Below are 17,540 nucleotides of genomic sequence, written 5' to 3'. Positions count from 1 at the left end.
GAGGTTATTGGCCAAATCGCTGTGTGCATCCCAGCATCCACCTTCTCTGGGATGTCCCTTCAATCTCTGAGTCAGCCCCTATGGCCTTGATGTTCACTGAATTACCGACGCCACAAGCATTTATGGAGTGCCTACTGTGTGCAGCACCTGAGCATTTATGGAGTGTCTGCTGTGTGTGGCTTCCATACTCTGGGCCAAGGACATCATGGTAAACATAGTTGGCTCAGCTCTCCCTGGGAATGAGTCCACAGACGAGACTTATTATGGGCTGCAGGAGAGCAGGGGGAAGGGGATGTGGGGCTGGGACTTGGAGCCGATGGTGGGGGCCCCTGAGGACCTGGGTGAGAAAGGATCAACCCTGAGGCCGTGTGGGCAGCAGAAACTGAAGGGAAGGTCCTAGCAGGAGCTGGGAGCCCTGTTCTGGAAATTGGGAGAGGCCAGGGGAGCAGGAATGAAGGGGGTGAAGAGGCGGCTCTCTAAGGAGCAATCACAGGTTCTGCAGGATCGGTAGGCTGAGAGAGGGATTCACAATTTTTTAGATGAGGGCAGGAAAATTCACTGAGGAACTCAAGGGGCAAGATCCTGGCTGCTCAACACGGATGAATGATGGGGTGGCATCTGAGTGTGGTATGACCAGTGCCAAGTGGCAGAGGACAGTCACCTCCGTCTTTTTGGAGGTTATACTCCCATTAATGTGGCCTTCATCCTTAGACAAGGCAGATGCTGCTGTTAACCATGTGGGCCTAAAGAGACGTGTCCCACCCAGAGGGACATTTTGCATTAAAGTCAGAGAGGTTCGCATTAAAGTCAGACTGTTTGTATCTATTGCTGGGGCTGACCAAGGCGGCCCAGAGCCCTACTTCTGGTGGGTCAGAGGCTCGGGCCAGATGGGCCCCGGGGAGCTGGTGGCCCGGTGGGAGGGCAGGAGTCCTGGCTTTTAGAAGGGACTCCCTGTGGGGCTTTGCACAAGTGCTGCTAGGCGGATGTCATTCAGAAAGGCAGGTTCCCCCTACTCAGGACCCAGGGGCTTCCACGAGTGTCTGGAGGGGGGTCCTGGGCGGGCAAGGCTTCTGTGCCCCGTGGCTTCTGCTGCTCCAGTGTCAGGTGGACGGCGCTGCGGCCTGCCTGTGAGCTTCACTCATGGGGGCGGGGTCTCTGGGGACCTCTCGTCTCAAAGCCTGAGGTTGGGAGGTCCTGCACGGGGACAGCCCTCTCGTATCCTCCTAGAGCCCCCACAGGGGCTCCCGTGGCTGCCCCGTCTGGAGGGCTGCCCTGGACCATCAGCTGGAAAGGCCAGCCTTCTGCCTCTGTCCAGCTCTCCCTTCCCAGGTGGGGGAGCTGAGGGCGGGAGGGGGTGGGGCTCGGCCCGTGTCCCGCGGCCTTGCCCCGACGCCCTGAGCGTTTGGGGTCGTGTGGGCTGAGGCCATCAGTCCTGGGAGACGCCTGCATGCTTCCCTTTATGGGGCTGCAGCCGAATGTTCAGGGCTAAAGAACACAGCCCAGGGGCAGAGCCGCACGGAGCTGGTGATGAACGTCAACCAGCTCAGCACAGGGAGGCCGGAAGGACGACGGGGCTCGCTCAGAGGACGGTCTGGCACTCTGGCCGCGGTCAGTGGGGACAGACGTTAGGACGGAGGTGGCCACCTTAGATACAAACCAGTCCGTCCCCTCCCTGACAAGAGCGCCGAGTCCCCCGGGTCATTTCTGCCCTGACGGAGATTGTGTACCGAGCGGTGTCTGCCGAGGGTGCGTCAGGCCGGGTCCGAGGCTGCTTCCCCGGCTGTTCCTGGGCACCCTCGTGAGACCCTGAACCATGAAGCCCTCCTTGCCTGCATTGCTTTGCTTCCAAGTTTCGATACTTTTACTCAACAGCAGTAGATTTTTATGGTTAAAATGAAGGCCCATCAGCTTCACTTCCTTCACTGACTTCCTCCAACAGACTTAGAACATCTTGTGTTTCCCTGGATTTTCAAGGGAGAGTCAAACCGCCCACAGAGAGTCTGGCCTGGGGCTGGTGATCGGAGGTGCTGTGGTGTGGATGGAGGGCGAAGGGGTCACAAGTGTCCTGGGGCTGTTGTCACAAATTCCCACAAACTCGGAGGCTTAACACGTCAGAAATTTAATTCTCTCTCAGGCCTGGAGGCTAGTGTCCAAAACCGGTCTCACTGGGCCCTGCTCTCTCTGGAGGCTGCGGGGAGGGGCCTCCCTGAGGCTTCCAGCGCCAGGGGGGCCCCAGATGTCGTTGGCTTGTGGCCACAACCCCCAGTATATTCTCCACGCTCACATGGCTTCTTTCTGTGTCTCTGGGTCCTTCCCTCTCTTATAAGGACCTTGTCCTTGGATGCAGGGCCCACCCTAGTCCGGCGTGATCAGACCGCGGCCCTGAGGGCTGTGATTCCATCTGCAAAGACCCTATTTCCAGGGTCACATCCTGAGGCCCCTGGTGGACGTGCCTTTGGGGACCACTATCCCGCCCAGGACAGGGCGTCTTGGCCAGTCAGCTGAGTCCCTGTGCAGTCCCCCTCCCGTCTCAGCGGGGCCAGCTGTGCCCGGAGGCGGGGGCTGTGTGCAGCCGCGGCTCTGCTCCGCAGTTGGGTGGGGCTGGGGGTGGCCCTGGAGTGCTGGCCGTCGGACTCAGAAGAGGCCTCCCACGGGGCTGGGGAGACTGGGCTTGGCAGCCACGTGGGTTCTGGATTTGCTGTGGGATCCGGCCACTCCCTTGCTGGTGACCTTAGGAGTCTGGTCACCTCCCAGAGCCCAAATACGGTGTGTATGTGAGCCTGAGAGCAGACGTGGGTGCGTCCCTTGGTCTTTGCTGTGAGTGGCCGTGGTCAGGTTTCACTTGTCACCTGTTTACAGATGCTGTAACTGCCTTGTGCAGGCCGTGCCAGCCGGGGCTCCAGGCTGCATGCTGGCACGCGGGGAGGAGTGTAGCCGGCCCCTGGAGCTCAGAGCTGGCGGGGGGGGTCTTTGTGGACCCCGCCAGACGGGATAGGCTCTTCCCCACCGCTCCCCGCCCGTCTGCGCGCTCTGCCTGGCCCAGCTGAGCTGGAGGACGGGGTGGGGAGGGGCGGGGACACAGCAGGAAGTGGTAAGGCAGGGTTTTGATGGGTGAATAGAAGTTTTCTGGCTGGAGAAGTCTGCAGCTATACTGGCTGGTGTGCGGGGTATGCAGTGAGGAGAGCAGGGCTGGGACCTGCTGTCCGCACGCCTTGTCTGCCTGGACCTCGGGCTGAGTGAGCCGGGGGAGTGCGGAAGGTAAGGGGGGTGCCCCAAGGCTGGCCGCTCGGGGACTCTGGGCTCTGGGGGCTCAGGAGAAGGTCTGCAAGCCCCGGGAGGGAGTCGGGGCTGCTGAGGAGCAGGGGGGCCTCTGTGTCCGGGAACGTGGGCAGTGCCCGCTGGGCTGTGGGCAGGGCTTTTGCTGCCCACGTAGCCTTCCCTCCATGAGGGGTGGCCCTGCCTCCACGGACCAGCTCAGGTTGCACGGAGATCTCTGGGTCTCTGGCCCCTGATCGCTTCCAGAGATGATGGGTCTTAATCAAGTTTCATGTGATAACTCTCACTTTAATAGCAAATCACTGGAGTGGAAATGTTCGGGGAAGGTGGGTGCCCATTTCCCCCATGGTTGGCAGCCCTCCTCCTGGGCAGGGAAGGGAGGGAACACAGCCTCACGGAGAGAACTCGTGAGGAGCTGTCGGGGGAGAGAGCTGCGGCTCGTCGTGAAAGCAGAACGGACTCACACCGTGTGTGTGTGTGTCTGTCTCTGTGTGTGTCTGTGTGTGTGTGCCCACCACCCAGGCTCCTGATCTACGGGGAGTACTGCAGTCACATGGAGCACGCCCAGAACACACTGAACCAGCTGCTGGCAAGCAGGGAGGACTTCAGACAGAAAGTCGAGGTACCACGGGCTTCCCTCCCGGGCCCGCCCATCCTGGGCTGCTTCTGCCCATCCCTGGCCTCTTGCCCATTTCCTGGAAAGGTGGGGACGGGGCACTGGTGTGACGTGTTTGTAGATGTTTTTGGCTGATGAGTATTTTTTCCTTTGCCTTTTGTTGGTGTTGAGAGTGGCCAGGGGGCAGTCACCGTCCCAGGCCCGGGCCCAGCCTGAGTCCCCTGGGTGCAGCAGCAGCAGGGCCCCAGGACCAGATCTGGCTTAGCGGGGGGCTACGACTGATCCCTGACCCTGGTCTGTTTGGACCCTGAGGGGGCCCCAGGTGATGGATGTTTGCTGGGAGCCGTGGAGTCTCCCAGCCCTGTGAGTCTCACCCCCCTGAACCCCCCACGTGAGCTTCTGTCCAGCCTCCTGCCACCTTTGGGGCAGCAGGCGTTCACAGAGACGGGGCTTCCCGGGTTGTGTCTGGCTGCTCGGATGGTTTGCAGGGTGAGTCCTGGTGGCATGGCCCCTTTCTCCTGCAGTGTTGAGGGTGATACGCCCCTTGGAGAGGCCTGATGCCCCTGTGTATCCAGTCAACCACTGGAAGCCCTCATTCCTGAGGGTGGTCCCCCCTTAGTGTGAGCTGGCTCCCCTGAGCATCTCGGGTAGACCCCAGGCCAGGGGTCGCTCAGACTCCATCCCCAGGTGGCCACTGCAGACTCCTGAGGCTGTGAGAGGCGGCAGGCCCCTTGCCCTCTGCACACGCCGGGTGTGGGGAGGGTGTCTGGGAGCTTGACCAGAGAGCCACTGGACACCCTGGCTGGTAGCTCAGGGCTTGGGTCTGCCCTCCTCCGCAGGCTGGGGGATGGGGGTGCTGGGGTCAGGCATCCCTAAGCAAGGATGCTCTAAATCCACCTGCCGCTCCCCCGACACCCAGGAATGCACCCTGAAGGTCCAAGACGGGAAGTTCAAGCTGCAGGACCTGCTGGTGGTGCCCATGCAGAGGGTGCTCAAATACCACCTGCTCCTCAAGGTGAGACGGGCCGGAGTGCTGTCTTAACTCTCTTTACCCACGAGAGTTGGGAACAGCTCACTCAGAGCCGTGTGTCTCCTGGGGGTGGAATTGCCACTGGTCTGGAGCTGGGCAGTCAGACGAGAGCCTGGGGGAGGGTTTGCCGGGGGCCTTGTCCGGGGGCGGGGGGCTGTCTCTCTGTTTACACATGGTGCTGGGTCTGGGGGCGGGCCCAGGCTCTGAGTGGTGACCCACTCCCCTCTGCGCTCCAGGAACTTCTGAGCCATTCCACCGACCGGCCGGAGAGGCAGCAGCTCAAAGAAGCGCTGGAGGCCATGCAGGTGGGTCACCGAGGCAGGGGGGAGGCTGGGCAGACAGGGCTTTGCGGGCCGGGCCTGCCGTCTTGGACTGGACCTGGGCTCACAAACGACCTGACCTCTGTGACCCGAGACGTAGGTTTTCCTGGGACGGCAGGAGATGGAGGAGGGGGCAGGATGGTGGATGAGACCCACCAAGAGCAGAGGGGCCATCTGTGTGTGTGTGGGGGGCTGGGTTCTCTTCCGCAGCCGCCCCCCGGCCTGCAGTGACTTCCCCGGGACCCCCTTCCTCCTGCCTCTCTGACTGTCCACTGCCGCTATCCGCAGAACGCAGGCAGCGGACTCGGTTCTGGGCCGCCTGGCCCTGTGGTTCCCTCTGAGCAGCCCTGTGGCAGCCGCTTCTGAAATGCCCCCTACCCCAGCCACGCCACCTCTCCCCTGCCCGCTCCGTCCACGGAAGCCGCTGAGCAGCTCCGCCCTGAAAGGAGAGCCAGGCTCCGTCCCTGCCCACTCAGAGCTGGCCCGTGGCTCCCGCCGCCCGCGGCTGCCTGGCCCCTGACACCCGCCTCTTCTGGGCAGGCCCCCGCGTGGGCTGCATCTTTCTCATCTGTGCGTTGGCTCGGGCTGGACTTGGCCCTGCTCACCAGGCTGTGCCCTGTGCGTCCTCCGTCCTTACAAAGCCGTGTTCCCTGGGGGCCCGCCCCCTCGCTGGCTTCCGCGCCCCGCGGCTCGGCGCTGTGTCGGGAGGCCCTCTGAGCAGCCTGTCCTCCTGGAGAGCCTCACTCCAGGCCGTGGGCCGCGGAGGCCGCGGGGGCTGGACGGTTCACCATCCTGCCTTCGGGTCTCAGAATCTGCCCTGCCGGTGGGCTCCCTTGTGGGGACGGGTGGGAGCACTGGAGGGGAGCCCGAAGCCGGCTCTCGCCCCCCACCCACCCACCGCCCGCCTCCTGGACCCCACCCCAGGCTCTGGGTGCCTGCCCCCTCGGCCTGCTGGAGCGTGGCAGGCAGTGACCCCTGGGGACTGCTGGGAGGCCACAGCGCGCGGACAGCCGGGCCCAGGGCTGCCCTTGCTCCACGAGGAGTAGGCTCGCCCAGGTCTCCTTGGCTGTTCTCTTCCACTCGGACCGAGAAGGGAGCCGAGTGACAGACGGAAAGGAGCCACTCTAGTCTGTGAGGGGGGTTTCCCGGCCTGCCGATGGGCTGCACCTTCCCTGTCTTACTTATTTCTCGAGTGGATGATGCCTCTCACCCCGCATCACTTGGAGGCCCAGTCTCCTCTGGGGACAGGGGACGGTGCTCTGGGAATGTCCGGCCCTCGGACGGTGCCTGGCACGGGCCTGCTAACCCCTCCCCACCTCTGTTGTGTCCCAGGACTTGGCCATGTACATAAATGAAGTTAAACGGGACAAAGAGACCCTGAAGAAAATCAGCGAATTTCAGAGCTCTATAGAAAACTTGGTAAGTGAGTTGACTACCCGAAGAGTGGAGATAATTGTGACCGTCTCTCCCTCTGTAGATATAGATATAATTTCTAAACATTACTTTCACAATCTTGATTTGAATAAGTGCAAGGGTGACTGCACACTGCCCGTGGGGCCCGTGAAGGCAGGGGCAGCCATGCCCCGTGCTGCCTGCCGAGAGAGGGGAGCAGCTTCTGGAGCCGAGTCTGAGCTTGACCTGCCGGGCTATGCACCCTGTCCAGTCCGGGTGCCCTGTGCACAAAGGTGGCCGCGGGCGGAGGGGCAGGGCCCGAGGGGAAGGACGCTGGTGCTGCCCCGCCCTCCCTGCCTGGCCTGGACCAGGACTCTCTTGGGTCCAAGAGAAGGATGTGGCTTCCAGGGGGGCTGTGGGTTCTCTTGTTCCAAGCCCCCTGGCCACCCCCTTCTGCGGTCCCTGGGAGGGACAGTGGAGAGGGTTTGGTCACCCTGTCCGGGAGCTGCCCTGGACTCTCCTCTCCACCTTGGCCTCTAGCAGGGTGACGCCTCACGGGACCCGATCGCCGGGTCTGTCAGAGGCTCAGCCTCGGGCGCTGGGTGAAGCACGCTGTCCTGTGGGGAGGGAAGCAGGCTGGTGTTCCCCCCGCCGTGTCCGTGAGCGCCGGCTCCGCGCAGTCTGCGGGATGTTTAGCCAAGGTTTCTCCATCTCGGCACTGCTGACACCTAGAGACGGCCGCTCGTGGTGGGGGCATCTGTCCTGGGTGTCACAGGATAGTGGGCTGCACCCCTGGTCCCTGTCCACTCGATACCGGCAGCCCTTTGGGGGCCCAAGTGATGACCACCACACACCCCTCCAGACAGCACCAGATGCCCCTGGGTGCAGAATCACCCTGGCCACAAACCGCTGGTTTACACACATTTTCACCTCCTGGTCCCTGAACTTACAGGGTCAAGGGGAGTCGCTGTTTAGGGCAGATCCCTGGGCTACCCCACCAGGGTCAGAAGAGCCCAGACGGGACTGCCCATGCAGACACGGGACGTGAAAACCACGACGTGTCATTCTGCAAAGAAAACAGAAGTTGCCAGACAGCATTATGACTGGACTGATTTTTCTGTCCTGTCAGAGGGCAGAGGGGGTTAAGGGCGACTGTGCCAGGCTGCTGGCGGCGGCGTCAGTGCCTGGCGGGGCCTGGCCTGTCGGTCATCCCCTCTGAGTGTCGGATGTTCTCGATGGACAGACAGGCACTACTTTTGTACAAGTACTGGTAGTTCTTGCTCATTAAATAGCAAACATTAAACAGCGGGTGAGCAGGTGTGCGGTTTCCTCTGGATCCCGTCCGAGCAGGTGGAGCTGGCGCCTTTCTTGCTGCACTTTGGAGATGAGACCTGGGGTCCCTGAGTCACTGATCAGGGTGTTGGTCCCACCCTGGGTGACACCAGTGCTGCACCTTTTTTTTTTTTTACTTTTTGTTTTTGGCCGTGTAGGTCTTGGTTGCTGCACAGGCCTTCTCTGGTTGTGACGAGCAGGGGCTGCTCTCCAGTTAGGCTGCAGGGGTTTCTCACTGGGCCGGTTTCTCTTGTTTGGGACGTGGACCCTAGGGCTCGAGGGCTGCAGCTGTTGCGATTCCTGGGCTCTGGAGCATGGGCTCAGTAGTCGTGGCACATGGGCTTAGCTGCCCCGAAGCATGTGGGATCGTCCCGGGCCAGGGATCAAAGCCTTGTCCCCTGCATGGGCAGGGGGATTCTTTACCACTGAGCCACCAGGAAAGCCCCCACGATGCACGCTCAGTCGTGCTCTGGCAGCTTCTGGAAAACACAGAAAGCTCTGAAAGCAGATCCTGAGAGCCTGCATCGTAACGCTGGGCAAGCTGGTCCCAGAGGACTTGGCAACGTCCCCACCTTTATCTGTCCGCATCGACGGGCGCAGGGGAACCTCTCCAGAGCGTTCTCTGTGAATCAAAGCAGAGCAAAGAGGTACAAAGCAGGCGGAAAGCGAAACTGAAATCCCTGCAAATCAGAAAGAGGGTTTTGACTTGGAGGCTCTTCCTGTGGCAAATGAACCACAGGCAGGACCCCGTGCCCCGCCCGCCGTCCGTCCGATAAGCGCTGTTTGTTCTCTTTTTAATTCGGTTTCTCCGGGTTGGGCATCTGGCTTTCCCCACCAGGTTTCCACTCGGGCTCCACACAACAGCGGCCTGTTACCGTGAGCGCCCCATCAATCGCCCTTTGTTGCCGCAGAGCTGGGGGGAGTCCAGAGTGGGGGCCCCCAGGCCGGGCTCCTCCCCACCCTCCCGTCCACACGCCATCTTCAGCAGCAGCCGGGAACCGCAGGGCTGGTCTCCCATGGCCCCCGCATTGAGGGGCGTTTCTGTGGGAAACAGCTGCCCCGGGCACGTGCCCACCTGCATTTCTCTCATGTAGGGAACATGCTCTGGCTCCAGGGCTCACGGCCATCTCCTTTCTTTCCCAGCAAGTGAAACTGGAGGAATTTGGGAGACCGAAGATCGACGGGGAGCTGAAGGTCCGGTCCATAGTCAACCACACCAAGCAAGACAGGTGAGCGGACGCCCCGCCCCAGGGGCACCCCGCGCCCTCACGGGTCTGGAAACAGCTTCTCCTGTGAATTCAGCTTCAGGTGGCTCCATTCTAATTGCTCCTTCCTTCTCTGTGAGGGCGATGGCCAGTGGCTGCCCTGCCCGTGGCTGGCACTGCATGGGGCTAGGGGCCAGCCGGAGGCTCCTAGGGGTGGCTATGAGAGTTCTCTGCCAAAGGGATGGTCAGGAGTGCCAGGCAGGACACAGGAAAGCCCCCAGTGAGCTGGCACGGCCCTAGTCTGTTCAGTCCTCCGCTCGCACCTACCGTGTCCCAGGCCTGGGACCGTGGCCGGGGTCACAGCAGATATCAGCCCTGCCCCCAAGGAGCTCCCAGTCTGCTGGGCGATGGACATGTCAGTGGGAGTGACCGTCAGAGGCCAGTGCTGGGAGGAAGGCCAGCTCGAGGGGCAGAGGAGCCCACAAGCACCTCGGGCCTCCGGGGGCAGCAGCCTAGGTGGGCTTCCTGGAAGAGGTGTGTCTGGGCAGCTGAGACCTGGCTGAGGGGTCAGAGTTAGCCAGGGGGGCGGCTCAGGCTCGGGGAGGGAATAGCCCTCCCGCCGCCCACCCAGGCGCCCGTGGCCGTCGCGTGACCTCAGAGCCCAGGGCGCTGGCTGAGCTGATGGGTCCTGGGCCGCACTGCCGGGCAGGTACCTGTTCCTGTTTGACAAGGTGGTCATCGTCTGCAAGCGGAGGGGCTACAGCTACGAGCTGAAGGAGATCATAGAGCTGCTCTTCCACAAGATGACCGACGACCCCATGAACAACAAGGACGTCAAGAAGGTGGGCCTTCGGCTTCCTGGGGCGGCCAAGGGGCTTCTAAGGCTGGGGCTGGGCCTGGGGCAGGCGCTGACCCCCGCCGAGGGAGGTGTCGTGGAGTGGCCGGACAACGAGTGGTCTGGTGGGTGGGCCAGCCTTTAGCTGCTCTATCAGGCCCAGCACCTTCCTGGCCTCTCGTCTGAGTCTTCCCTGGGGTTGGGGCAGGGGCCCCAAATCCAGATCCCAGCTCCCCAGTGAGCACGCTGAGTGGGGGCCCTGCCCCAGGCCTCTGGTGGAGTCCAGCCTTAGACATTGGCAGCCTGGCTCCAGCCCCTGTGCCCATGAAGCAAGAGACACTCCTGCCCCTCCTCAGCCCTCCCTCTTTGGAGGAAGGTGCTGGATGGGTCTTGCTATGGCTTGTCAGACTCTGATGCCCAGCCAGGGGGCTGTGGGCTGGTGCCGGAAGGGCCATGACTGCTGGGGTGGGGCCATGGCACCTGGGGGCGGGGCCATGACTGATGAAGGCGGGGCCATGGCACCTGGGGGCGGGGCCATGACTGATGAAGGCGGGGCCATGGCACCTGGGGGCGGGGCCATGACTGATGGGGCGGGGCCATGACTGATGAAGGCGAGGCCATGGCACCTGGGGGAGAGGCCATGACTGATGAAGGCGGGGCCATAACTGATGAAGGAGGGGCCATGACTGATGAGGGCGGGGCCATGACTGCTGGGGGCGGGGCCATGACTGATGGGGAGGGGCCATGACTGATGGGGAGGGGCCATGACTGATGAAGGAGGGTCCATGACTGCTGGGGGCGGGGCCATGACTGATGGGGAGGGGCCATGACTGATGAAGGTGGGGCCATGAGTGATGAAGAGGGGCCATGACTGATGAGGGCGGGGCCATCAGTGATGAAGAGGGGCCATGACTGATGGGGAGGAGCCATGACTGATGAGGGCGGGGCCATGATTGCTGGGGGCGGGGCCATGAGTGATGAAGAGGGGCCATGACTGATGAGGAGGGGCCATGACTGCTGGGGGCGGGGCCATGACTGATGTGGAGGGGCCATGACTGATGAAGGCGGGGCCATGAGTGATGAAGAGGGGCCATGACTGATGAGGGCGGGGCCATGAGTGATGAAGAGGGGCCATGACTGATGGGGAGGGGCCATGGGTGATGAAGAGGGGCCATGACTGATGGGGAGGGGCCATGAGTGATGAAGAGGGGCCATGACTGATGGGGAGGGGCCATGAGTGATGAAGAGGGGCCATGACTGCTGGGGGCGGGGCCATGAGTGATGAAGAGGGGCCATGACTGATGGGGAGGGGCCATGAGTGATGAAGAGGGGCCATGACTGATGGGGAGGGGCCATGAGTGATGAAGGTGGAGCCGTGAGTGATGAAGGCGGGGCCATGACTGCTGGGGGCGGGGCCATGACTGCTGCACTCAGTGCTGAGCACCTAGCAGGTGCAGCCTCGGGCTGGGTGGGAGTGCAGGGAACCAAAGTGCTAAAGAGCCTGGACTCTCGAGCTTACAGGTAGAAAGCAGTAGCTCCTCCCAGGCTCAGGGCTGAGGATGCAGCCCGCTACCCTCCCTGAGTGCAGCCCGCCACCCTCCCCTCTGGGAGGAGGGCCTTGGCGTGGGCTGTGTCCTGGGCTGTGGTCGCCCACGCGGGGCTGGGCCAGGCTCCTCGATGACCTCATCTCCCCTTTTCCTTTCCTCTCCTCATGCTGCCTAGTCTCATGGGAAGATGGTAAGCCCCTGGTACCCTGCTGCTCACCGCCTTCCTGCCTCCGGGCCTGGTGCTGACAGTTCTTCCTTGACCCCGGAGTGGGCCCTGGGGGCTCCGGGAGTGGGGTCTGGGGGCTCCAGCAGTGGTGTCTGGGGGCTCTGGGTAGGATCTGGGGGCTCCAGGAGTGGGGTCTGGAGGCTCCAGGTGGGATCTGGGGGCTCCAGGGGTGGGTCTGGGGACTCCGGGAGTGGGGTCTGGGGGCTACAGGAGTGGGGTCTAAGGGCTCCAGTGGTGGTGTCTGGGGACTCTGGGTGGGATCTGGAGGCTCCAGGGGTAGTATCTGGGGGCTCCAGGAGTGGGTTTGGGGGCTCCGGTGGGTCTGGGGGCTCCGGGAGTGGGATCTGGAGGTTCCAGGTGGGATCTGGGGGTTCCAGGGGTGGAGTCTGGGTGCTCAGGGTGGTGTCTGGGGGCTCCAGGTGGGATCTGGGGGCTCTGGGGGTGGGGCCTGGGGGCTCCAGGTAGGCCTGAGCCAGGCAAGCTCGTGGCATTCTCCTCGGCCTTGCCTCGGCCTCTGGCTTATGAGGCGACATGCGTTGGTGATCACAGATCTGCCCGCAGTTGAGGGTGTGAACTGACGGCCCTGCCCCCTGCACTCGGGTCGCTGGAGGTTGAGGGTGGGTGCTTTCAGAGCTGGGGCCTTTGTCTCTTCTCTGCCGTCTTCTCTTTCTTCTTTCCGTCTTGCCCTGTTTTCCTTTCCCCTCTAGCTCTTCTGACACCAATGGGCTCATTTTTCCACACCCTCCTTCCTCATCTCCCTGGAGGCCCTGAGCGCTGGCCGGGGTGGTGGTGGCCGAGGGCTGGCCGGGGTGGTGGTGGCCGAGGGTTGGCCGGGCGTGGTGGTGGCCGAGGGCTGGCCGGGGTGGTGGTGGCCGAGGGCTGGCCGGGGTGGTGGTGGCCGAGGGCTGGGCAGGCGTGGTGGTGGCCGAGGGCTGGGCGGGCGTAGTGGTGGCTGAGCGCTGGCCGGGGTGGTGGTGGCCGAGGGCTGGGCGGGCGTAGTGGTGGCTGAGCGCTGGCCGGGGTGGTGGTGGCCGAGGGCTGGCCGGGCATGGTGGTGGCCGAGGGCTGGCCGGGGTGGTGGTGGCCGAGGGCTGGCTGGGCGTGGTGGTGGCCGAGGGCTGGCCGGGGTGGTGGTGGCCGAGGGCTGGCCGGGGTGGTGGTGGCCGAGGGCCGGGCGGGCGCGGTGGCTGAGGGCCGGGCGGGGTGGCGGCGGCCGAGGGCTGGGTGGCCGCGCCCGCTTTGCTCCCAAGGCCCGTGGCTGCCGCTGCCTTTGTTTGTTTCTGTTGTTCTGCTTCAGACCAGCGAGTTTTTCTGGCATCACGTTTAGGGAGTGGAAGCAGGTGGGCCGCCATCCTGGAGGGGCCCTGGGACGTCTTGTTAGAGGGCATGTACACGTCAGCGTGTACATACAGACGCGTGTGCGTGTGCAGCCCAGCAAGAGTGTGCGTGCATGCCTGCCCGCGCCGGTTCCAAGCGTGCTCCCGTCTCCCCGCAGTGGTCCTATGGCTTCTATCTCATTCACTTGCAAGGCAAGCAGGGCTTCCAGTTTTTCTGCAAGACAGAGGACATGAAGAGGAAATGGATGGAGCAGTTTGAGATGGCCATGTGAGTCCGCCCTGACAGGGCTGTGGGGGTGGCCGGCCCCCCCGTGGGCTTCTCAGATGAGAGGTCATTCAAGTGACCCGAGGCTCAGCCTGCCTCCGTCGCCCTGGATGAAGCCAGCCCCCTCCCCCGGGTGGCATTCTTGATCCTTAATCTACCAGCAGCCGGAAGGCCTGCCCCCCAGAGCCCAGCCTCCCACACCTGGGTATGGCTGGGCGGCGAGTGGCCAGGAACGGCTGTGATGCTGGGAGGACTCATGGTGACCTGGGTCCTCGGGGCCTTCCAGGCTGTGGATGGTCACCTCTGGGGACAGCCCTGGAGCCATTTCTCTGTGAAATCCAGGAGGAGCCTGTTGCCCCACAGAGAAAGCTGGTCATGGGGGTCCCTGGCCACATCCGACCTTGAGGCCGGGGGGCCAGGCCTGGGGCCTCCAGGCAGGTGCACTCGCCTCCCCTCCTGGTGGAAGGGCGACGCTGGTTCTGGGGTTATTGGGGGGCTCAAACAGGGTCCCACATGGGGCCCGATGAAGGAGGTGGCAGCCAGGCAGTGGGCCCCGCGGCTTCCAGGGCTTGTAATTTTCTTCCCATATTCTGTTGTGAAAAACTTCAAGTATTTATCCAAAAACGTCGTGGTAAACGCCCAGGCTCCTGCGTTCCCATCTTGGACTGCTCTCTGCAGCTGTCCCCTGTCCCCACCCCGCGCCCTGCCCTGGAGCCGTCTGGTGAATTGCAGACACGGGTGCAGTCCCTGTGCTGTTTGAGGGGACCCATCGTGAGCTCACGATTCATTTAGATTTTGCCATCTGGGGCTCACTCACGGTGACATCTTTAGTGGCTTTGCTGAGTCGTGATGAGGGGTTGCCCCAGCCCACACCCAAGCCCTGTCCAGAGACAGCCCTTCACTGTCACCCTCAGAAACGTCTCGAAAGCCTCCGCTTGGACCCCCACCCTCCCCGGGGCATCAGGGTCCCTGGGTAGGCCTGGGAGTTCTGGCAGCGCCCGGCTCCTGCGTCCTGGCCCCCTGACCCCCGGCTGATTCCAGGGTTCCCGTGTCAGTGGGGCTCAGGGAACCTGGCGCCCACTCTCCCTCCTGCCAGGTCAAACATCAAGCCCGACAAGGCCAACGCAAACCACCATAGCTTCCAGATGTACACGTTCGACAAGACCACCAACTGCAAGGCCTGCCGCATGTTCCTCAGGTGGGTGCCCTGCCCTGCCCGCTCCCAGCCCCCGAGGGCGCCTGGGGCTGCCCCGTCCTGCATTCGCAGCGCCCAGCGCCCCGAGGCCAGCGCTGCGCTGGGCCCCAGAGACCCAGGGGAGTGGCCCGTCTGTGTGGGCCCGGCCGACCCGCGGTGCCTGGGATCCAGCGGGGAGGGGAGGCGGTGGTCCCGGGGGGCCCGTCACAGGCACTGCAGAGCCGGGCCAGCACCAGGCTGTGCGTTTGGGCGGGGGTCCTGGGGGCTCGGGGGCTGGGCTGGTGGCTCTGGAGAGCGGAAGGCCAGGTGGGTCGGGGCTCACCTCGCCTCCTGCCCTCCCCTGGCGCAGGGGTACTTTCTACCAGGGTTACCTCTGCACCAAGTGTGGCGTCGGGGCGCACAAGGAGTGTCTGGAAGTGACCCCTCCCTGCAAGATCAGTGAGTACCGACCCCGCCCCGCCTGTGGGGCACGAGCCCCAGGGCCAGCCCATCCCTCACAGCGGCCTGCCCACCTTCTCCTTTCCTGTGGTGGTGGCCCCACGAGACAGGACCAGATGAAGAAACTGAGGCTCCGGATGGGGGGGGCATCTGCCCCTGGGCACACAGGCCCAGCCTGAGAGCGGGCGGGGTCTCCACGGCCAAGCCCTCCTCCTAACCGCACTCTTGCTGGCCCTTCTCTGCCTCTTGAGTGCCTTCGGTGCCTTCTGCCTTTTCTCTGACTCACTGCAGTTGTTTCAGACTCTAGACCCCCACCAGGCCCCGGGCACAGAACGTCCTTGGCAGTTCGTGGAGATTTCCCTTCACAGAGGAACACCTTGGCCCCTGGTTCCCCTGCATGCCCAGCATTTATTACACAGGGCTCCCCTTGGCCCCGGGCCCATTTGTCAGATGGGAAGGCTGAGGCTCCTCTGAGTCGTCTTGGTTTGGGGGATGAGCTGGGGGAGTGCCCAGCCTAGAGCAGCTGGATGGCAGCCGGAAGCCTCAGACGGTTCTGAAAGATTGCAGCCGCCGCCGTGGTCAGGGCTGGCCGCCCGTGGGCTCCAGGCTCGGGCCTGTGCTGAGCATCAGCACTGCTCACAGTGTTTCACGTGGGCTGAGCCGGCCCCACGGCCCTGTGAGACGGGGCGGCCACACTGCCATCCACGCCTGGGGGACCTGCGCTCAGAGAGGCCTGACACACTCCAGGTAGATGGGAGGACGTGCCAGGCCTGCTGATTCCCCAGGACACCAGCGCCCAGAGCAGGGGAGTTTCTGTCAGTGCCACATTTACTGCGACTGCTGGCCCAGCGCCCTGACCCGGGAGGAGGGTCCCACAGGTCAGCCTGGACCCCCTCGTCCCAACTGAGCCCAATGCCGCCCACTGTGGCCCAGTGGAGGCCCAGCAGCCCTGCTGCTCTGCTCCAGGCTGGAGGAAGCCGCCGGCCGCTCTGGCCCCAGAGAAGGAGGCTTTGCGGCTTTGTCAGTGGACACCGCCCTCTGGTGGCTGCGTGTCCTTCATGTCAAGAGACTGGATGGTTCATTTCTTTTGACTTTTTTTTTCCTGGTCTTGAAACTAACATACTTATTTGTCAAAAATAATAGAGGGGCAAAAAAAAAGTAAGAGAAGAAATGGAATAAAGAAGAAAATAATTATCGCTTATGAATGTATTAAGAGATAATCAAAGGTGGTAATTTTGGCATGTTCCCTAACTAGTTTTCTAAGTTTTAAATAATCTTTCTGTTTCTCTTTGCCTTCTGATTGTTAAATACCCACTTTCCATACAAAATGTGGAGGAAAGTAAACGAGATAAAAGCAAGTCGTGATCACACCAGGCAAAAACAACTGCTGATGGCCATCTCCTGCCTTCTTCCTTTTTTTTGCAGACTCCCCCATTCCAATCCTTTTCAGGTTTTTGTGTTTTTCATATGTATAGCTGAGGGCTTCCCAGGTGGTGCTAGTGGTAAAGAACCCGCCTGCCAATGCAGGAGATGTAAGTAAGAGACACGGGTTTGATCCCTGGGTTGAGAAGATCCCCTGGAGGAGGAGAAAGTGGCAACCCCCTCCAGTATTCTTGCCTGGAGAATCCCATGGACAGAGGAGCCTGGAAGGCTACAGTCCACGGGGTTGCACAGAATTGGACACGACCGAAGTGACTTAGCACGCACATACAGCTGAGGCCTCACCAGAGAGGTGATGGCGTGTCTCTTGCAAGCTGGCGTTGTCAGCATACTCCCCGCAGCTCTGAGAGCCCCTGCTGGGCCCCTGGCTTTGTTTTAAGAGGTCGTGGTCCCCCCGAGGGCAGGTGCTTGCCTCCCTCTCTTGTCTCTCTGCCCTGCCCCAGCCCCTCCTGGCTTTTTCTCCTCTGCGCAGTCCAAGCTGCTTCCCTTCTGACCCACAGCCCACGTGCTTATCTTTCCTCCTGGTCTCAGGCAACATTCCCCGGCCTCGCTGGCTCCACCTCTGGGCCGGGCAGGTTTACCTGTCTGCTGCCCCTGCGGCCAGGATGTCGCAGGGAGATGCTGGACCCTCCAGGGTGCGTCTCCCCAGGAAGCCTCCCCCGGGGGCACCAGCTGCCTGCCCGCCTGGTGCCTGACGCCCCTAACCTCTGCTCTTCAGGGTCGGATTCCTGCGTCTGCCCAAGGCAGGCTGCAACCGTGAGCATGAGGAGGTGTTGAAGGCCCGTCAGCCACACGTCAGCCGCTGCGGCGCTTGCTTTGTCCAACGGTGGAGTTGGCCGCCCGGCTGGTCGGATGGCTGGGGCCCAGCCCGGCACTGTGTCCTCGCCTAGGGTCACCCCAGGGCAGGCAGAAAGAATCTCTAGAATGTTCGCCTTCCATCTGACAAGCTGGCGTGCCCCATGTGTGAGAACAGGCGGGCTGACAGAGCAGCTTGCCTCCTCCGTCTCTTGTCCCTTGCCCGTGGCAGGCATCACGAGTCAACTGTCGAACTCTTCCCTTTGGGCCTGCTTCCGCCCCATGACTGGG

At 62.6% G+C, this 17,540-nt stretch overlaps 1 protein-coding gene across 4 annotated transcripts in view; it reads left to right on the top strand.

Annotated features, from left to right (window-relative positions):
* The window catches only part of VAV2 (vav guanine nucleotide exchange factor 2), a 180,313-nt gene that overhangs the window by 147,959 nt on the left and 14,814 nt on the right, over positions 1–17,540 (top strand). For all 4 annotated transcript variants that reach the window (XM_070455884.1, XM_070455881.1, XM_070455874.1 and 1 more), the window contains exons 9-17: positions 3,799–3,898; positions 4,812–4,907; positions 5,159–5,227; positions 6,575–6,661; positions 9,110–9,195; positions 9,881–10,013; positions 13,275–13,384; positions 14,478–14,579; positions 14,926–15,014. In XM_070455884.1, the coding sequence (XP_070311985.1) occupies positions 3,799–3,898; positions 4,812–4,907; positions 5,159–5,227; positions 6,575–6,661; positions 9,110–9,195; positions 9,881–10,013; positions 13,275–13,384; positions 14,478–14,579; positions 14,926–15,014 (872 nt within the window). The remainder of the gene's footprint in view (positions 1–3,798; positions 3,899–4,811; positions 4,908–5,158; positions 5,228–6,574; positions 6,662–9,109; positions 9,196–9,880; positions 10,014–13,274; positions 13,385–14,477; positions 14,580–14,925; positions 15,015–17,540) is intronic.

This window comes from Odocoileus virginianus, chromosome 2 (genome assembly GCF_023699985.2).
Source record: "Odocoileus virginianus isolate 20LAN1187 ecotype Illinois chromosome 2, Ovbor_1.2, whole genome shotgun sequence".
In the NCBI taxonomy this organism is placed as follows: Eukaryota; Metazoa; Chordata; class Mammalia; order Artiodactyla; family Cervidae; genus Odocoileus; species Odocoileus virginianus.
The sequence above is the reverse complement of the archived record's forward strand: the minus strand, read 5'-3'. Positions and strand labels throughout refer to the sequence as shown.